Below are 15,412 nucleotides of genomic sequence, written 5' to 3' on the forward strand. Positions count from 1 at the left end.
CTGAGCCGTAGCTCAACCAAATATTTATCTTTATTTTCATTTATTGAAGACAAATCAAGAATGATAATATAAAACTTACCTGGTAAAGATTTAGAGAACTTAATCAGTATCCATTACACTTTAAAAAATTAGATTAGTAACAAAAAGTACTAACAGAATTCTTTTACGTGAAGTATTCTCTGGAGGGAAATTGATCAGTGAAGTTATTGGCATCCTCAAAGGAGCAAATAATTAAAACAAAATGTTGTGCAATTCAAACTGTACTCACATTATTTAAAATAATGAATGTTGGTGGGTATGAAATTTCAGCAGGGCACCTTCTGCTCACTCTGGAAACATGAACTGCAAAGAAACAAGTCCTACAATTGTAGAGGGAGAACTGAGTAGAAGCCAGCTAACAGGACAGTCGAGGCTGTGCATCATTAGTGGCATTTTTGTGCAGTCCTTCATTCAGGGAGCAAATTCAGAGGAGAGCAATCTGGGAATCCATAAATCCTACTGAGCTTTGGTTAAGTGACATTCATTATAAAGAACACCTAGAGGGAAGACCCGAGAATTGAGTCACAGCTAGAAAGATCAGATTACCTGAGCTCTGCATGTCTTGGTTAAGTAAGGCAGCCTAGGAAGGGAATGATCTTTGTCTGCAGTCATTTTGGTCGTGTTAGATTGGATAAAGTTACAGGTTTATCGACTACTATGTTGAGTTTCTGTCGCTTGTATATTTCTCACGAATTATTGCATATTTTAAGCATTTAATGTCATTTATTCTTTATGAGTACATTTTGCTTCTGTTACATGGTATCTCAGCTGAATGTTTATTATTATGCATTCACTACCTTTCATGTTTATCACTCTGAGTCTAAACAAAACTATCAATATTTAAATATGCGTAGCTATATGTATATATATTCAGATGCAGACAAATAAAAACTCTTTTCACTAATCAAGATTTTCATTATTGTTTAGATAGATAATACAAAATGTGAAATCCTGAAAGTAACTTCAAATAGAACTTACTCCAAATAGAAAGGAGAAACTGTTCACAGAATGCTGCTAAGTAGTCAGTAATTAGTACTAGTTTCTGAATCTGAGGCTGGGAAAACAGTCGGCAAATTACTGAAACGAAAATGTGAAAGTGAAGAGCCATTTTTGGAAGAGTGACCCTGGCGTGGGATGATGGGTCTAGTCTACACAATCAGCTACTCAAGAGATTTTCATTACTTTCTAGGTTTGGCAATACTGAGCACTATTTTCTTTAAAATAAGAATATAAATTGCCTCAAATATTTTCTACATGGTTTTTCAATAAAGAGTGCTGGTCAAATTCAGTGATGAAACAGTAAGATACACTTTTTATTGGGTCAACAAAAATTTTAAAGAATGCCCATCTTTACTATACACAGTAAATGTGCAATTAGGTTCATTATCTCTGAAGTGTAAATTGATAATAGGTACCAAAAGTTTTTAATGTACACATACTGTTTTACCCAGCACTTATATCTCTAGGAGTATACACTAAGGAAAACAATAGCACAAGTGTGCAAGAGAGATAGTCTCTTCGTATGTGTTTACAATTGTGAAAAGTTGATAATAATAAAGTATTTGGTTGGTAATACTTCCTTTAAAGTAATGCTTTGTGAATATTCAAATAATTTGTGAATATTCAAATTGTGGCCTGTCCATGTGTTAAATATTATATAATGATTAACTTCTCAGTGAGGAAAATAGGCTACAGTTTGGTACAGATACTCCTATCCTGGTCTTGTCAAAGAAAATAACAAGTATGTGTGTGTGAATGCATGTGTGTGTATAGAAAATACGCTTATTTTTTAGGTTCAAGATCATGGGCCTTTTTTTTCTATTTGTTCTCTGTATTTTCTCATTTTTTGACAGTGGAGTTAAATCACTGTAAGAGAGAGCAGAGATCATAAAGTCCTTGTTGAGGGGTGCAATCCTGTTTCAGGGACGTGACTGATGAAGTGTCTGCTGATACCTAACAGGCCTCACCATCTCAACTTATGACTCTAGTTTGGGTAAAAGAATGAAATGTGTTGGGAAACCAACCTAAGTATGAGGCTGTTTTCAGTGTTTAGAGAAAGACTGCAGAAAAAGACATCAAAACAATGGCAAGTATTTGTAAGTTTATTACTCGGTATATTTGACTAAGGACATCTAGGGAAGGCTGGGATTGCTTCAAATGTGCATATATTATTATAAGAACGTGTAGACATATTCTTTCTTTTATTGACCTGAAGATTAACCATCAGAATTAGCTGACTAGGCATTAAAGATCCATCTGGACTGTCCTGACCCTTCATCTCTCTCCTTCTAGGCTAACTGAAGGATGAGTGGTTGTTATGTCTTTTTTCTATGAAGAGCTACAGGTTAAATTGCTTCACAATATATAACCACATGGCAGCAAGTTGTTAAGTTAATTAAACAATGTAGGTTGGTCAACTTTTACAACTCACATCCAGCAAAATGACTGGCACGGAATGTTGAATGAATGAGACTTCTCTAAAACAAGCCACCTGACCTTTTCATTGGTAAACAGGTGTACACCTGGGTTCTTTTAAATTTATTTTTTCCTCTCTCTCCATTTCTTCTCTTTTAAATAAGTGCCTTAACAAAGCCCTTCAAAGAGTTCAACATTGAGGGGAAGAGACAGACTAGAAACAAATTATTACAAGATTATTTAAGTGTTCTAACAGAGATAAGAAAAAAAAGCTAGAAAATATGGACACGGTTGCCTGAGGGATTCAGAGAAGACCACGCAGAGGAGACGATGGTAGCCTCTGGATGGATCTCAGAAGCACAAGATAGTAGGGTGTGTAGCAGAAACTGAGACTGACATTTGGATCAAGAAAATTAAAGATGTTTTAAATAAACCAGAGACTCACCACACCAGTAAATTTATGATTTCCCTTTCAAATACTAGTGGTGCATTTGGCCGAATCACATGATTTTGCCAGGAAATAAAACTTTGTTGGGGGAAGAAGAGAGTAAGAACACAACAGAACTTCTGCAATTGAATCACACTGCCATATGAATTTTCTTCCAAACTACTAGATAAAGAGTAGTTGAGCAGCCCTTAACTAAAAATGTCCCCCAAATCTAAATTGACCAGGTAATTTACAGTCCCAAACAGGGACACTTTTAAAAGGAAAAAACAGTGCCATTAATAATTATGCAGAGATTACAGGCATATACTAGCTATCCTTAATCTACTGATATTGAGCATCCTACCAGATAGAGATACATTTTGAATGATATAGTCCTGTTTAAAATACAAAATATCAAGGATAAAGGTTGCTTCATTCATCTTTTGATGATAATCAAATCAATCAGATTCACACCTCAGATAATCAATAAGAAATCATAATTAAGAACTACAATTAGGACATATAATATGGAATAGGTTTAGTTTTAAAAAGTGTACCATTTAGAGGCAATAAACTTTGTAAGCATAGACTAATTTATTTTTTTAAGAGAGAGAGAGAAATACTGAATATAGATGGTTCTAACTAGTAGTTTCTCTTCTTTTTAAAAAAATATTTATTTATTTATTCACAAGAGACAGACAGAGAGAGAGAGAGAGAGAGAGAGGCAGAGACACATGCAGAGGGAGAAGCAGGCCCCATGCAGGCAGCCTGATGTGGGACTCAATCCCGGGTCTCTAGGATCACACCCCGGGATGAAGGTGGCACTAAACCGCTGAGCCACCAGGGCTGCCCAGCATAGACTAATTTAGATTTCAAACTCATCCCCACTCAGGTCTGTGATCATCAGTACTTCACTTCACTTCTCTGAATGTCAATTTAACCTGTAAAATGGGATAATACTTATTCCCAAAGCTGTCATGAAAATCAAATAATGTATATAAAGAGCCAGTCACAAGATTGGAACTCAATTAACATTAGCCCTTTGGGAAAAGAGTAATAGGGTGAAGGGCTATGGTCTATGAACTACAACCACGGAACTTAAAACTTAAAGAGCACATCTGTGAGTATAAAAGACTTAATTAAATGTATAGCTCAAGATTAGCTGATTAACACTATTAAAGAAAACAGATGATGGATATAATCAGAAAAAATTTTTAACTAATTTAGCTGAGGGAAGTGCATGGGAACCTGAGGAAAAATTATTCATACAACATACAATGTTGCATAGCTCTAACATTGATTTCATTGAATTGATGTAATCTTAGTAAATTAAAAAACCTGAGGATTATAATTTCAATATGTAATCTTTTCTAGCACAAATGGGTTTTCATTTTTTAGTATAAATACCTTATTCAGTTTGCCCTAGATTTTTTTTTAAGATGTTATTTATTTGAGAGAGAGAGAGAGCACATGAGCAGGGGAGATAGACAGAGGTAGATGGAGAAGCAGACTCCCCACTGAGCAAGGAGCCCAACAAGGGGTTCCATCCCAGGACCCTGGGATCATGACCTGAGCTAAAGGCAGACGCTCAATCCACTGAGCAACCCAGGTGCCCTGTCCTAGATTTTATTCTTTACTTGATCTTTGGGATATTGGTTATGAAACCACCACTAATTTTATACTTTAATTTTTATCATCATACCAATCATCTTGGGTCATTAGTACAGATTTCACTGATTAGAATTAAGAAAGGTCCTTTGCACACAAGATGTCAAAAATCTTTATGCAAAGCCACGGCAATTCTAAGTTGTCTTGAATCCATGCAGTTATTACATGTTTCTAAAAACCAATATTTCAAACAACATGAAAGAATCAATGTCCCATCAAAGCAAACAAACAAAAAACTTAACAAATAGAAACACTCCCAGTGATTCTCAGGAAAGAAGAAAAAAACAGAAAGCAAAAACCCAAATAAAATCAGCAATGGTGAGAGTCCCCCTCCCGTAACAATGTCATCTGACTGGCCACCCAGAGATAAAAGCAGGTAAACAAGAGCAGCATGGCTGGAGCAGCCTCGCCAGACTTCGCCTGGCACAGTCTAGTTTAGGTGAGTTCACAAACAGAGCTGACTAAGGGCGCAATGCACACATAGTCTTCTCTCACTCCTCTCCAGTCCTCACCCACCAAGCTCCAGCCCAGGCTGGCTTATCCATTTTCAAAATAAAAAGTAGGCTGATATATTCTAGAAAACAATGGAAACCATGAAGAGTTTGTGTACGTGCAGGCCTACTTTAATGGAAGAAAGGGTACAGGGGGCCATTTGAACTGCCCACAGAAAGACTACTTCAGTTTTCTTAATTAGATGTTTTCTATAAATTAAAGGACTAAGAGAAAGATATGGAATGTTTGGTCACAGCAATAGGAGCCCAGTCCTTGGATTTCTCTTAACCCACCTGTGACAAATGGCCATTTTACTTTACCTATTCAGTAATACAACAAATTTCCTCACGATGGTGATTAATGTTTTACTGCTGCCTGACTCTATTGTTTTTCAGTAGTTTAGCACTTTTGCTAAACGCAGATAGTGCAGTAAAGAGAGAGAAGATATTCTTCTGACAATCATAATCAATAATAATAGCTTTTACTATTATTAATAAACTAGCTTTATTATTTTAGATTTAACACTCTCATTATTGAGTGGCTCTGAGAGCAAGCTTCACTGTCAATTAAGAATTTTCAAGAAAACACTGAGAAATAAAAAATACCAACACTGTGTAACTTATGTAGTTAGTAGAGTATGTCCAATGCAGCAATAAATGCAAGCCAGAAAAGAACAGGAGAGAACTTTGACTTTGGTTATTACAGAAAGATTGCTGGAGACATTAGTGAGAGCCATTTTGATGTGGAGGAGAGTGAGTGACATTTGGGTAACTGGTTAATAATTTTTTGTTAATAGCTTCTCTCTAATGCTTTATTAATTTTTTTCTAGCTATTTGCATAGTTTTAGTCTATGAAGATGATTTATATTTTAGCTTATAAGCAAAGAAATATAGTCACTGATAAAATTCAGGTGAAAATTGTTCTAAAGAACATTTTAGAAAGTAAGAAAAATCAAAACATCACATATTCCCTATAGCTCACTTTTGTCAAGCTCCTCTGATCTCAATCTGTTTGCTTCCCCAGAGCTATGCTACCATTTTTCATCTTCTCTTCATTCTTTGTGTGAATGCTACTTCATTCTTTGTGTGAATGCTACCACGTTTTTCATACCAGGTACTCTTCTATGTCTTCTTGACATAGAAATTCATAAGACTCAATATTTTCTTTGAATGAATTTTTAAAAACAGATAATATTAACTACAATAATATGTAATAGTATGTAGCACATTTCAGGTGCTACATTGGGGGTTAGAACCAAGTGTTGTGAAGACACAGAGAAATGTTAATATTCTGGAGCAAGCAGTGGGAGCATCAGGAAAGACTTCACAGAGAAGTCTTTTGATCTGTCTTTGGAAGGATGGTAATGGTTTCTTTAGCATGAGAAGCTGAGGGAAAGGCAATCCATTCAATGAGGCTTTCCACTGTTTATTACAGATGAAAGAAAACTTCTGAAGGGTGAGCAAAGCCTGGTGACATAAAAGAGAGGGCTGATTTGAGAAACTGTGAGCAGTCAAATATTATTGAAACATAAGATTTGTAAGAGAAATGGGGTTGGCAAGATATTCAACTAATTGATATTTTGTGAATATATATCATGGGCAAGAGACCAAGCTGGAAATAATGCTACATATTTTATTGTATACAACACATCCAATCAGCCTAACAAAGTGGGTGTTATCCTCCAAGGGTGTATCAGGAAAGTAACTGAGGCACAAGGAAGGTAAACTTAGTCAGACCTGTGAATTCAGTTGGTTCCTCTAAACACACCCTACTTAAAAAAGCAAGTGAGTTCAACCCTGAAGGGGATGAAGCATCCTATTAAGGAGGCTTGAACTTTATCCTGAGAGTCTTAATTAGTTAAGACAGGTTTTTTTAAGTCAAGGTATATCATAAGTGCATTGAGTAGCAAATATGGCAAAGTTGTTAAGGGCTCAGGCATCCCCACTTAGAAGCTGTGTGATTCAGTGACTTAATCTCTCAGGGTCTCAATGCTTTTTCTCATAAAATTGGGATAATGAGAGTATATGTTTTATGAGATTGTTGTACTCGTTATTTAATACATAAAATTCTTTACAATGATGCTTGGCTCCAATAAGTCATCACTGTATGTGATTCCTGTTTCAGAAATAGCTCTCTGATAGCATTGTGGAGAATGGATTGTAGAGTGAGGAAAACTTCAATCCTTAATATTCCCAGAGAAGAATGAAGAGGGCTTCAACTAGGGCTCCTGGCAGTGATGGAAAAGCAAAGACATGGGGAGATGTTTCAGATGTGAATATCGAAAGGAACTGGTGACCAGTTGGGTTTAGGGAGGAGAGGGAAGAAAATATAAAACAAAACGACCCCAAGGTTTCTAGTTTATATGGCCAGATGAATGTTGATGTCGTAACATTTCATGCTTCAACTGCCACTTTCCTGTGAATTAATTATCCTAGGACTCTCCTGGCTGCTGACTGCCAGTAATTGATTTAGTGACTATTTATAGGGAAAAAATAAAAATAAAAACCATGTTGAAAGCCCTCAGAATCCAGAGAAGCCAGTTCCTCCCACTAAGGCTAGCCTATCCCTATCGCCCTAAACTGACCCTGTTCTCAAGTCCCTTGGGTGTGAAAATAACTGAGCCGTTATCTCTGAAGCCTGCAGACAACACGGCTTCTTTTTAGCACCAGAGCTGCACAGAGGTGCGGTGCTGATGGGTGGTAAAAAGGGGACTGATGAGCATAGCCCAACTGTAGTTTGGAGACATTTTGTTTTCACTTAGGACAATTAGTAAAATAAAGTTTTCAAGTTGTGAGGAAGAATATTTCTAGAGAATTCTTAGTTTCTCAATAAATACACTGATCAAATTTAAGCTCTATATAATATCCATAGTTCATGAAATGTTACAAAGTTTAGGTATGAAAGAAAATATATTTTAAGATTACTGTTATAATACTATGTTGGATGAAACATGAGACTATATAAACAAAAAGTTAAAATGAACACCCAAATAAATTCTGTGCGATATGCTCCCTGAAAATTTTTCCATTACTTGAGTTACACATACATAGAATATATTTCCATTCTTCTCCAAAAACTACCATCTGTATCTCTATTACACAATTCAAAAATTATGACGGTTGAATACTTCACGTGTCATATAACACATAGAACTATTCTAAGATTTATTTTTGAGCTATTAAAGTTTAAGTAGACTACCTTGCTTCTTTATTAAGTTAGGATTAGTTATAAATGACAAAAGGAGACAGGAAATACACAAAAACAAGTTGTTGTTTCGTTGTTTTTTTTTTTTTTACAGTGGGAGGGATTGAAGAAGAGTGGTAATTAACCCTAAATTCTGTTCTCCATTTATATAAAAGCATCTTCATTTCATAGTCTGTTCTTTTTCCTTTAAAAACTATTTCATGAAAACAGCTTGGAGTTTAGACGATAGATGAACATTAGTCACTCCATAACACAAATATTCTGAAAGCAGAAATGAGTCTGTGTCCTCTTCTGCATCTCTTCCAATAGGATATTCCTCTAGTGACTAAAACATTACCTTAAAGAGAGGTGGTGGCACATGGTACACATCTTCACCTTTACTTCCAACAACACAATGCTTTCTAGAAGGTCTTTTCTAATAGCTCCTAGAGATGGTAGATTTGTTATCAAATCAAAACCTCTTTTGAGTTTAGCTGATCAAACATTGCCTCTGAAACTTTGTCCCAACATGACTGGTGCCCTGTATGGATCTGATCCCTCTCTGGATCAAGAGGACTTCCCTCAGCCTCTTCTCATCCTTTAGTTCTTTGAAGGCAAGGCAAAGATAGGGACATTTCTGATTTGTTAACAAAATTTCCATTGTACCATGTCTGAGAGCATAATGGCAAAAATATAGGAATGCTCGAACCTCTAAAAATAAAGCATTGTAAATGTCCTGTTTTCCTACCTGAGTTAAGACCTTTCTTTCTTTTGGAGAAGCTTACTTTGATTTTCCAAATGTTTAGAGTTGCTTGATAATTTAAGGTAAAAATCACACATCTATGTATGCCTGAAGTGGATAAGCACTTCAACTGCTAGCTCTATTCCATGACATGTTCCAAACCTGACAAGCAATAATTTGAAAGATGACCAACTTTTCTGTTTCCTCACTATTAACATCACCTCCGAACTATGATCTAGTTAATAACCGAAGTGTTAGTTATTCCTCAATCTAATCTAATGATAAAAATGATTTTTATTTTCTAAGTAAGTTCTATACCCAACATGGGGCTTGAACTCACAACCCCGAGACCAAGAGGCACATGTTCTACTGATTGAGCCAATCAGGCACCCCTAAAAAGTTGTTCTTAAAATGAATGCATTATATTATTAAAATACATGCCCATCTTTGTATAAGCCTCAGTGTAATTATAGTTTTGTATAATTAGAGCTTTATGTCAAAAGATTTACAGCTTTATCACCTCAAGCAATATTTCACAGCTGCCAAGAATGATTTATGCAATAATGACTTAAACTGTAAAATAGAATCCTCAAAGGAAGGGCTGTCAAATATTCCTACTGCAAATAACTAGGTTTTAAAAAATTGATATTCTGGTAAATAGCAAGCTCAACTATACCTGGTAAAATCACATAAAGTAGCATGATAGGAAGTATTGCTTCATAAGAATGATCATGCAGCTCATCGTGCACTGCATCGATGTGAACTCATAATGTAGATCATGGGTTTAAAGTGCTTATGAAGCTTCTGGTGAATCTGAAAATCAAGTTTTCAGAAATAATACCATGCTCATATTTTTGCTACTCCAGTATGAGTGAATGGAAAAAGTGGAAACAATATCTCAACTTCTTGTTAATTTGCTCATTGTGCTTATTACATTCCTATCTGTATTCCCATAAAGGGCTAAATAGAGAATAAGTAAAGGAAGCATTTACTATACATAGTTAAGAAACCAAGAACCTCCCAAAAGTAAAAGACCTCAATAATAAAGAATTAAGGAAACTTTGAGGAACAAACCAATACAAATGTTGGTGATTTTATCCCTTCCTGCTTTTATAAATATAGAGTGGCTGGCAGGTCTCTATGAGGCAAGGCTTTCAAAGCATTTGAACTTCACAAGCTCTGACTGAATTTGCAGTTGCCATGTGAATAAAACCAATGCACTTCGAAGATTCTATTCAAGGTATCTGAACTAGTCTCAAAAACACAAGTTGATTACACTCAGAGCAAATAAGTCTGACTGTGTCTTCACAATCTAAAAAGGTCATAAAATTAAACTTTTTCTTTGGAGAAAGAAAAAAAAAGAAGCTTGGCCCATCATCTTATGTATTCCCATATTAATAAAAGTGAAATAGGCAGCATTTGTCATTAGCTCTAAAGATTACTAAGTCCTTGTAGACTGACTCAAATCTGAAAATAAAGCCAACACAAGCAACATCATCACCAAAGATTGATATTTATATACCTGAATAAGCTTTCAAATAAATTCCTGTCTAAAACAAGAAGGTTTTAATTCATACGATCGATTGCATCCTTCAGGTAGAAAGATTTGCATTAGTCGATGTACCAGCATCTTCACTGTACAAACCTTTACATTCATGTTTGTGATTCCACATTAACTTGCCTTTTCCTTAGGTGTTTTGAGATAACTTCACACTGACATTATACAAGCCACACAGGCTTTGAAATATCACCATTCCACTTGCAGTATAATAAATAATGACTTTCATTTCAAAATATTGTCTGAAAAATATGGTGAGTATCTAAGTGATCCTAACAGTCCAGATTCATTTTTATACTTAAATTCTAGAAGTTGAAAAAACCTAACAGTCCAGATTCATTTTTTATACTTAAATTCTATAAGTTGAAAAAAACCTCTGAAATGTCCCAAAAAACATAACACCAAATGTGGACCAACATGCCCTGTATAACCACAATGCAAACTGTGTCAACATCATGATAAATATTCAGAAGGGGGAAAAAATGTCAGACATTCAAATTATTCCAAAAGTCCAAATTATTGGCATCAGAGACACACGCAAAAAGGATGAGTTGCATTTGGGTAGTGAGAGCCTTAGTCCAAGAAATGCTTTCAAGACAACAGAGCAATTAGGCTATTTCTAGCAAGCCAACACTACTGATTGAAAAGTGGTGGTGGTGGGGAGAAGGAGAACTTTAAAAACAATCTCTATGGTTGGCTGATAATCATATAATTGTTTTCACCCCAGACTAATCCAAAATTATACAAACCTGTTTATCTAATCATAATTTGTCACATATATTCACTCAAGTCAATGTTAAGGAAAATCCAGTAATTAAAAATTACATTTTCTATCATAAAATATTTAATTGTAAGAAAATAAGAGGAAATGTTAAACCTTCTCCGTGCTAGAATTTCTGCTGTGATTTTATCGAATGATGAATCATTATATGATATAAGCTATAACAAATCACTCATTTTCTCATTTGCAAGACTTAAGAGTTTCCTAAAAAAACTGACTAGATATCCCTCTGCCCCATGGATTTCTGTCAATGGAAAAAAATGATAATGCAATATCAACAAAACTACCTACAATATGCATTTTTAACTGATTTATCTTTAAGCACTAAATTGTTAAATACCATTAAGTGTCCATATTTGAGAATATGTGTTCTTTTAAATGGGGGTATGTGAATATTCATACATGTGAGTTCATATACTATATATGGTATATTTAATGAATGCATGTCTAGTAAATGAGCATTTTTTTGAGAATTATTATAGGTGTAACATATTATGTTCCCATAGCAAACTTGAAAGAAGGAGGAGTGCCCTTGAAGTTGAGGTATGACCTTAAGTTTGAGATGTCAGTTTTGTTGCAGCTGAGAAACGAGTACAAATAACTCCACAGTATCATAGCTCCTTTAATCCATTTCTTATTTTAGGACTGATCTTGAATACATGAGCAGCTTTTATTATTTAATTTATACAGGTTTACTAGACCGATTTTTGAAGTTCTTGTATCTCACCCTTCATGTATAAAAAGGAGCAAAAGAAACAAGAGGTGTTGCCTATCAAATAAAGCTGAAGAACCAAGAAATATTTATAACTGCAATAGTTTTAGTTGCAGATATACAGTTTTCAACAAACTATTGCTTTGTGAAATATTTATACAGTTCAAGCAACTAATCTCTGTATTTCTCTCCTACCAAATACATATCAACGCAATCAGTAAATTATTGGCCTTTATGTTATTCCCTAGAAAGGGGACAGTGTAAGAGTGATTTGTGGCACTTTGTCTTCAGTGATAGTAAGTTACTACACTATTGAAGAGTACAGAGTACCCTTATTCAAAGAAGAAATTGTTCCTACTAGTGCACTAATGACAATATCTATATTTCTTGAATCCTAAAATATATAAGATATATATAAATATATAAGCACAAAATATCTACACTGAATTTTTGGAGCTTCTCTGTGTATGGACTTTCAGTAATCAGTTGTCAAGATTTCATTTCAATGGAAACAAATAAAAATAATTCTAAATAGATGAACTTTACCATTTTTGTGATAGTAGGTGACCTCCACTTTCCTCTCCTCTGACCCCAGCAATGCTTGGGCAATTTGGGCAATATCATGCCTCTTGGTCTCAGGCCCATGGAGAAAGTCGCAGGTGCACGGCTTTTGCATGACATCTGGCCTGGAGAAACCAGTCATCTCGCAGAAACCATCGTTGCAGTAGATGATGGCACAGTTTTGCACTCTGGCATTTGCGATGATAAATTTTTTATCTGTAATAAGAAGATAGTAAGGCATCTTTTTAAAAGCTTCCACAAGATTTTCATAAACACTGGAGCAAATTGTTGCATAATAGGAGATCTGAAACGCAGGTGCTTCCCAAACTGCTAACTAACTGCCCAGGATTTAAAAAAAAAAAAAAAAAAAAAAAAAAAAAAACCTAAATGTGAAATTAACAGTCCTAGTATTTTTAACAAAAAGTATTTAGGAACTAGTCTTCAAATTTTGAAATGTAATTTGAAATGTAATTTCCCAAATTCATTCATTTCACTTCTCAAACCTTGTAACTCCCAGGGGTCCTAAGGCATACTCAAACAAGCAGCTGGCCCACTGATATTTCTAGAATGCCATTTAATTGTAAGATAAATATTTTCAGAGGCAAACAATGAAACATCCTGTAGCCGACAGATTTCTCACCTCAACCTTGTCCCTTAAAAGTACAACTTTCTCAAAGTAGCTATTATTTTTGGATTTGGTTTTTCTCTATCCCTCCAAGGCATAGTACACACTCATCATGTTAAATAACAAAACAAAACAAAACGTGAAACTATTAGCCATAAAACTATCTTACGTTAATTGGCAGTTCAATAATTCAAAGATTCACCTTTTGTAATATATATTTTCCACAAGATGGAAATGTTTACACATACACAGTAAATATCATGTTAACACCTCTTCACTTTTACTTTGGGAGAACCTCGAGTTCCTGTGTAGTATTAGGGATTTTAATGCAAAAGGCTCATTAAATTTTGATCATAAGTTATATTTACTATTTCCAGATAGACTGTGAACAGGATGCACTAGTTTATTTTGTACACAAGGTACTATATCCTCATGTCACTCAATGCAGTGCCAAAATAACTGCAAAATGCACAACATCACCAACCGTGTGTCAATGTGGTGTTCAGGAAATGTTGAACGTAAATTAACAAGGATTTAAAATGAATACATTGGATACAACAATCACTTATCTCTTATAGTTAGTCCATATGACACATGAGAATGTAAAATTTGTCTGCACTCAGTTTTGGGATTCACCCTACTGCCTTTCAATTTTCAAATGTCTTGATGGAAATTTAAGGAAATAATGAAGAGACGGAAACATTGTTTTGAATAATGAACCGTTTGCATTGGGAAGTAGTACGGATCGGGTACGGTTGTTTTTTGTTTTTTGTTTTCCAAATTATCCTTCTTGGGATGTATTTGCATTGGTTCAAGGCAAAGTTTAGCTTCTAGAGACTGACAGCAAGCAAGCCTCCCTGGCATCGCGCAGCCTTGCAATTCCGCCCAGGTAGAGCAGAGTTTGCACGGCCGTTTACATCGCCGCGACCGGCCCCGCCGCCCCGCTCCGGGGGCTCGCTCTGCCCTGCTCCCGACTTTCCAAAAGTCTCCGATCAAACAGCCTCAAAAACGCAAACCCCCGTTCTCCCGGTACGTTCCCTTTAAGGTAGTGGGAGAGCAGGACCTGGAGTGGCAAGGCAGATGACGGAGCGGCGGGGAGCGGCACCCACCGCCTCCGACCGAGACCCCCCTCCGCGAGGCGACCGGAGTCGGCGGCCGGGGGGCAGGTGCGCGCGCGAGGCCCCGGCCCGGCTCGCAGCGCGTCCCCGGGGGGCCCGGACCTGCGGCTCCGCGGCCGGACGCGGCGACCGCCCAGCGCGCCGTCCGAGCGGAGAGCCGCGGAGGGGGAGACGGCGAACGAACTTACTTTGCCCTTCAAATTTCCGTATGATGGTCCCCAGAAATGTGTTTTGCGGTGCCACATGCCCCCTGCGCACAGGCATGTTGGCCCGGTCCTCCGAGGGGCGCGCCCGAGGCGGACTTCCCCGTCTCCTCGCCTAGAGCGCAGGCCGGCGCGCGAGCCGCTCTTTGTGGCTGAGCATCCTCCCTGGAAGCCCCGAGGCTCTGCCCATTAGCCCCACTCCTAGACGCCCGCCGTCCCCAGCCGAGCCCGATCCGTCCCCTCCGCCGCGCGGGGGGGGGGGGGGGCGCCGGACCGCCGCGGGGGCTGAGAGGGCCTGGGGGTGGGGAGAGGGGAGGAGGCGGGGGGAGGGGGCGGCGGGGGAGGGAGGAGGGAGGGAGGGAGGGAGGGAGGGAGGGAGCGGCGGGGGTGGGGTGGGGTGGGAGGGGGCGGGGAGTCACAAGGGCAATCGATCCGCTTCTCTGCTCCCAAACAGCGCCAATCTCCCAGTGCAAATGGGCTTAACCTGGCGGTTGCCCAGAGCTGGGAGGACGGCCTGGGGGGCGGGGGGGATGGAAGACTCGTGCGGCTTTTGCAGGAAGGCGAGAAAGAAAAGGAGGCTGGGGGGTTGGGGGGAGTTGACGTTTCTATCCCCGCCCTCTCCCCTACTCTCTCTCTCTCTCTCTCTCTCTCTCTCTCTCTCTCTCTCTCTCGCAACACGGGCGCGCGCGCGCACACACTCACTCACACTCACACACACACACACACACCCTTTATCCCGAGAGCTTGGGCGCCGCCACAGCTCGTATTACTCAAGCGTGCTTTAGCGGAAGCCAGCCAAGAAATCTCCAAAACTCAGTGACAAACAGCTACTCTGGGAAGGTGATCTCCGCGGCCCCCGGCCACAGGGTTCCATCCCTGAGCTCCTCA

General features: G+C 37.9%; 1 protein-coding gene across 2 annotated transcripts in view; it reads right to left on the reverse strand.

Moving 5' to 3' along the window:
• Window positions 1–14,751, reverse strand: part of KCNH7 (potassium voltage-gated channel subfamily H member 7) — a 478,835-nt gene extending 464,084 nt beyond the window's left edge. For both annotated transcript variants that reach the window (XM_049106394.1, XM_025471042.3), the window contains exons 1-2: window positions 14,510–14,751; window positions 12,564–12,794 (exon numbers count right to left, since the gene is read on the reverse strand). In XM_049106394.1, the coding sequence (XP_048962351.1) occupies window positions 12,564–12,794; window positions 14,510–14,585 (307 nt within the window). In that variant the 5' untranslated portion in view covers window positions 14,586–14,751. The remainder of the gene's footprint in view (window positions 1–12,563; window positions 12,795–14,509) is intronic.
• Window positions 14,752–15,412: the final 661 nt, after the last annotated feature.

The sequence above is a fragment of the Canis lupus genome, chromosome 36, assembly GCF_003254725.2.
Source record: "Canis lupus dingo isolate Sandy chromosome 36, ASM325472v2, whole genome shotgun sequence".
NCBI classification, from domain to species: domain Eukaryota; kingdom Metazoa; phylum Chordata; class Mammalia; order Carnivora; family Canidae; genus Canis; species Canis lupus.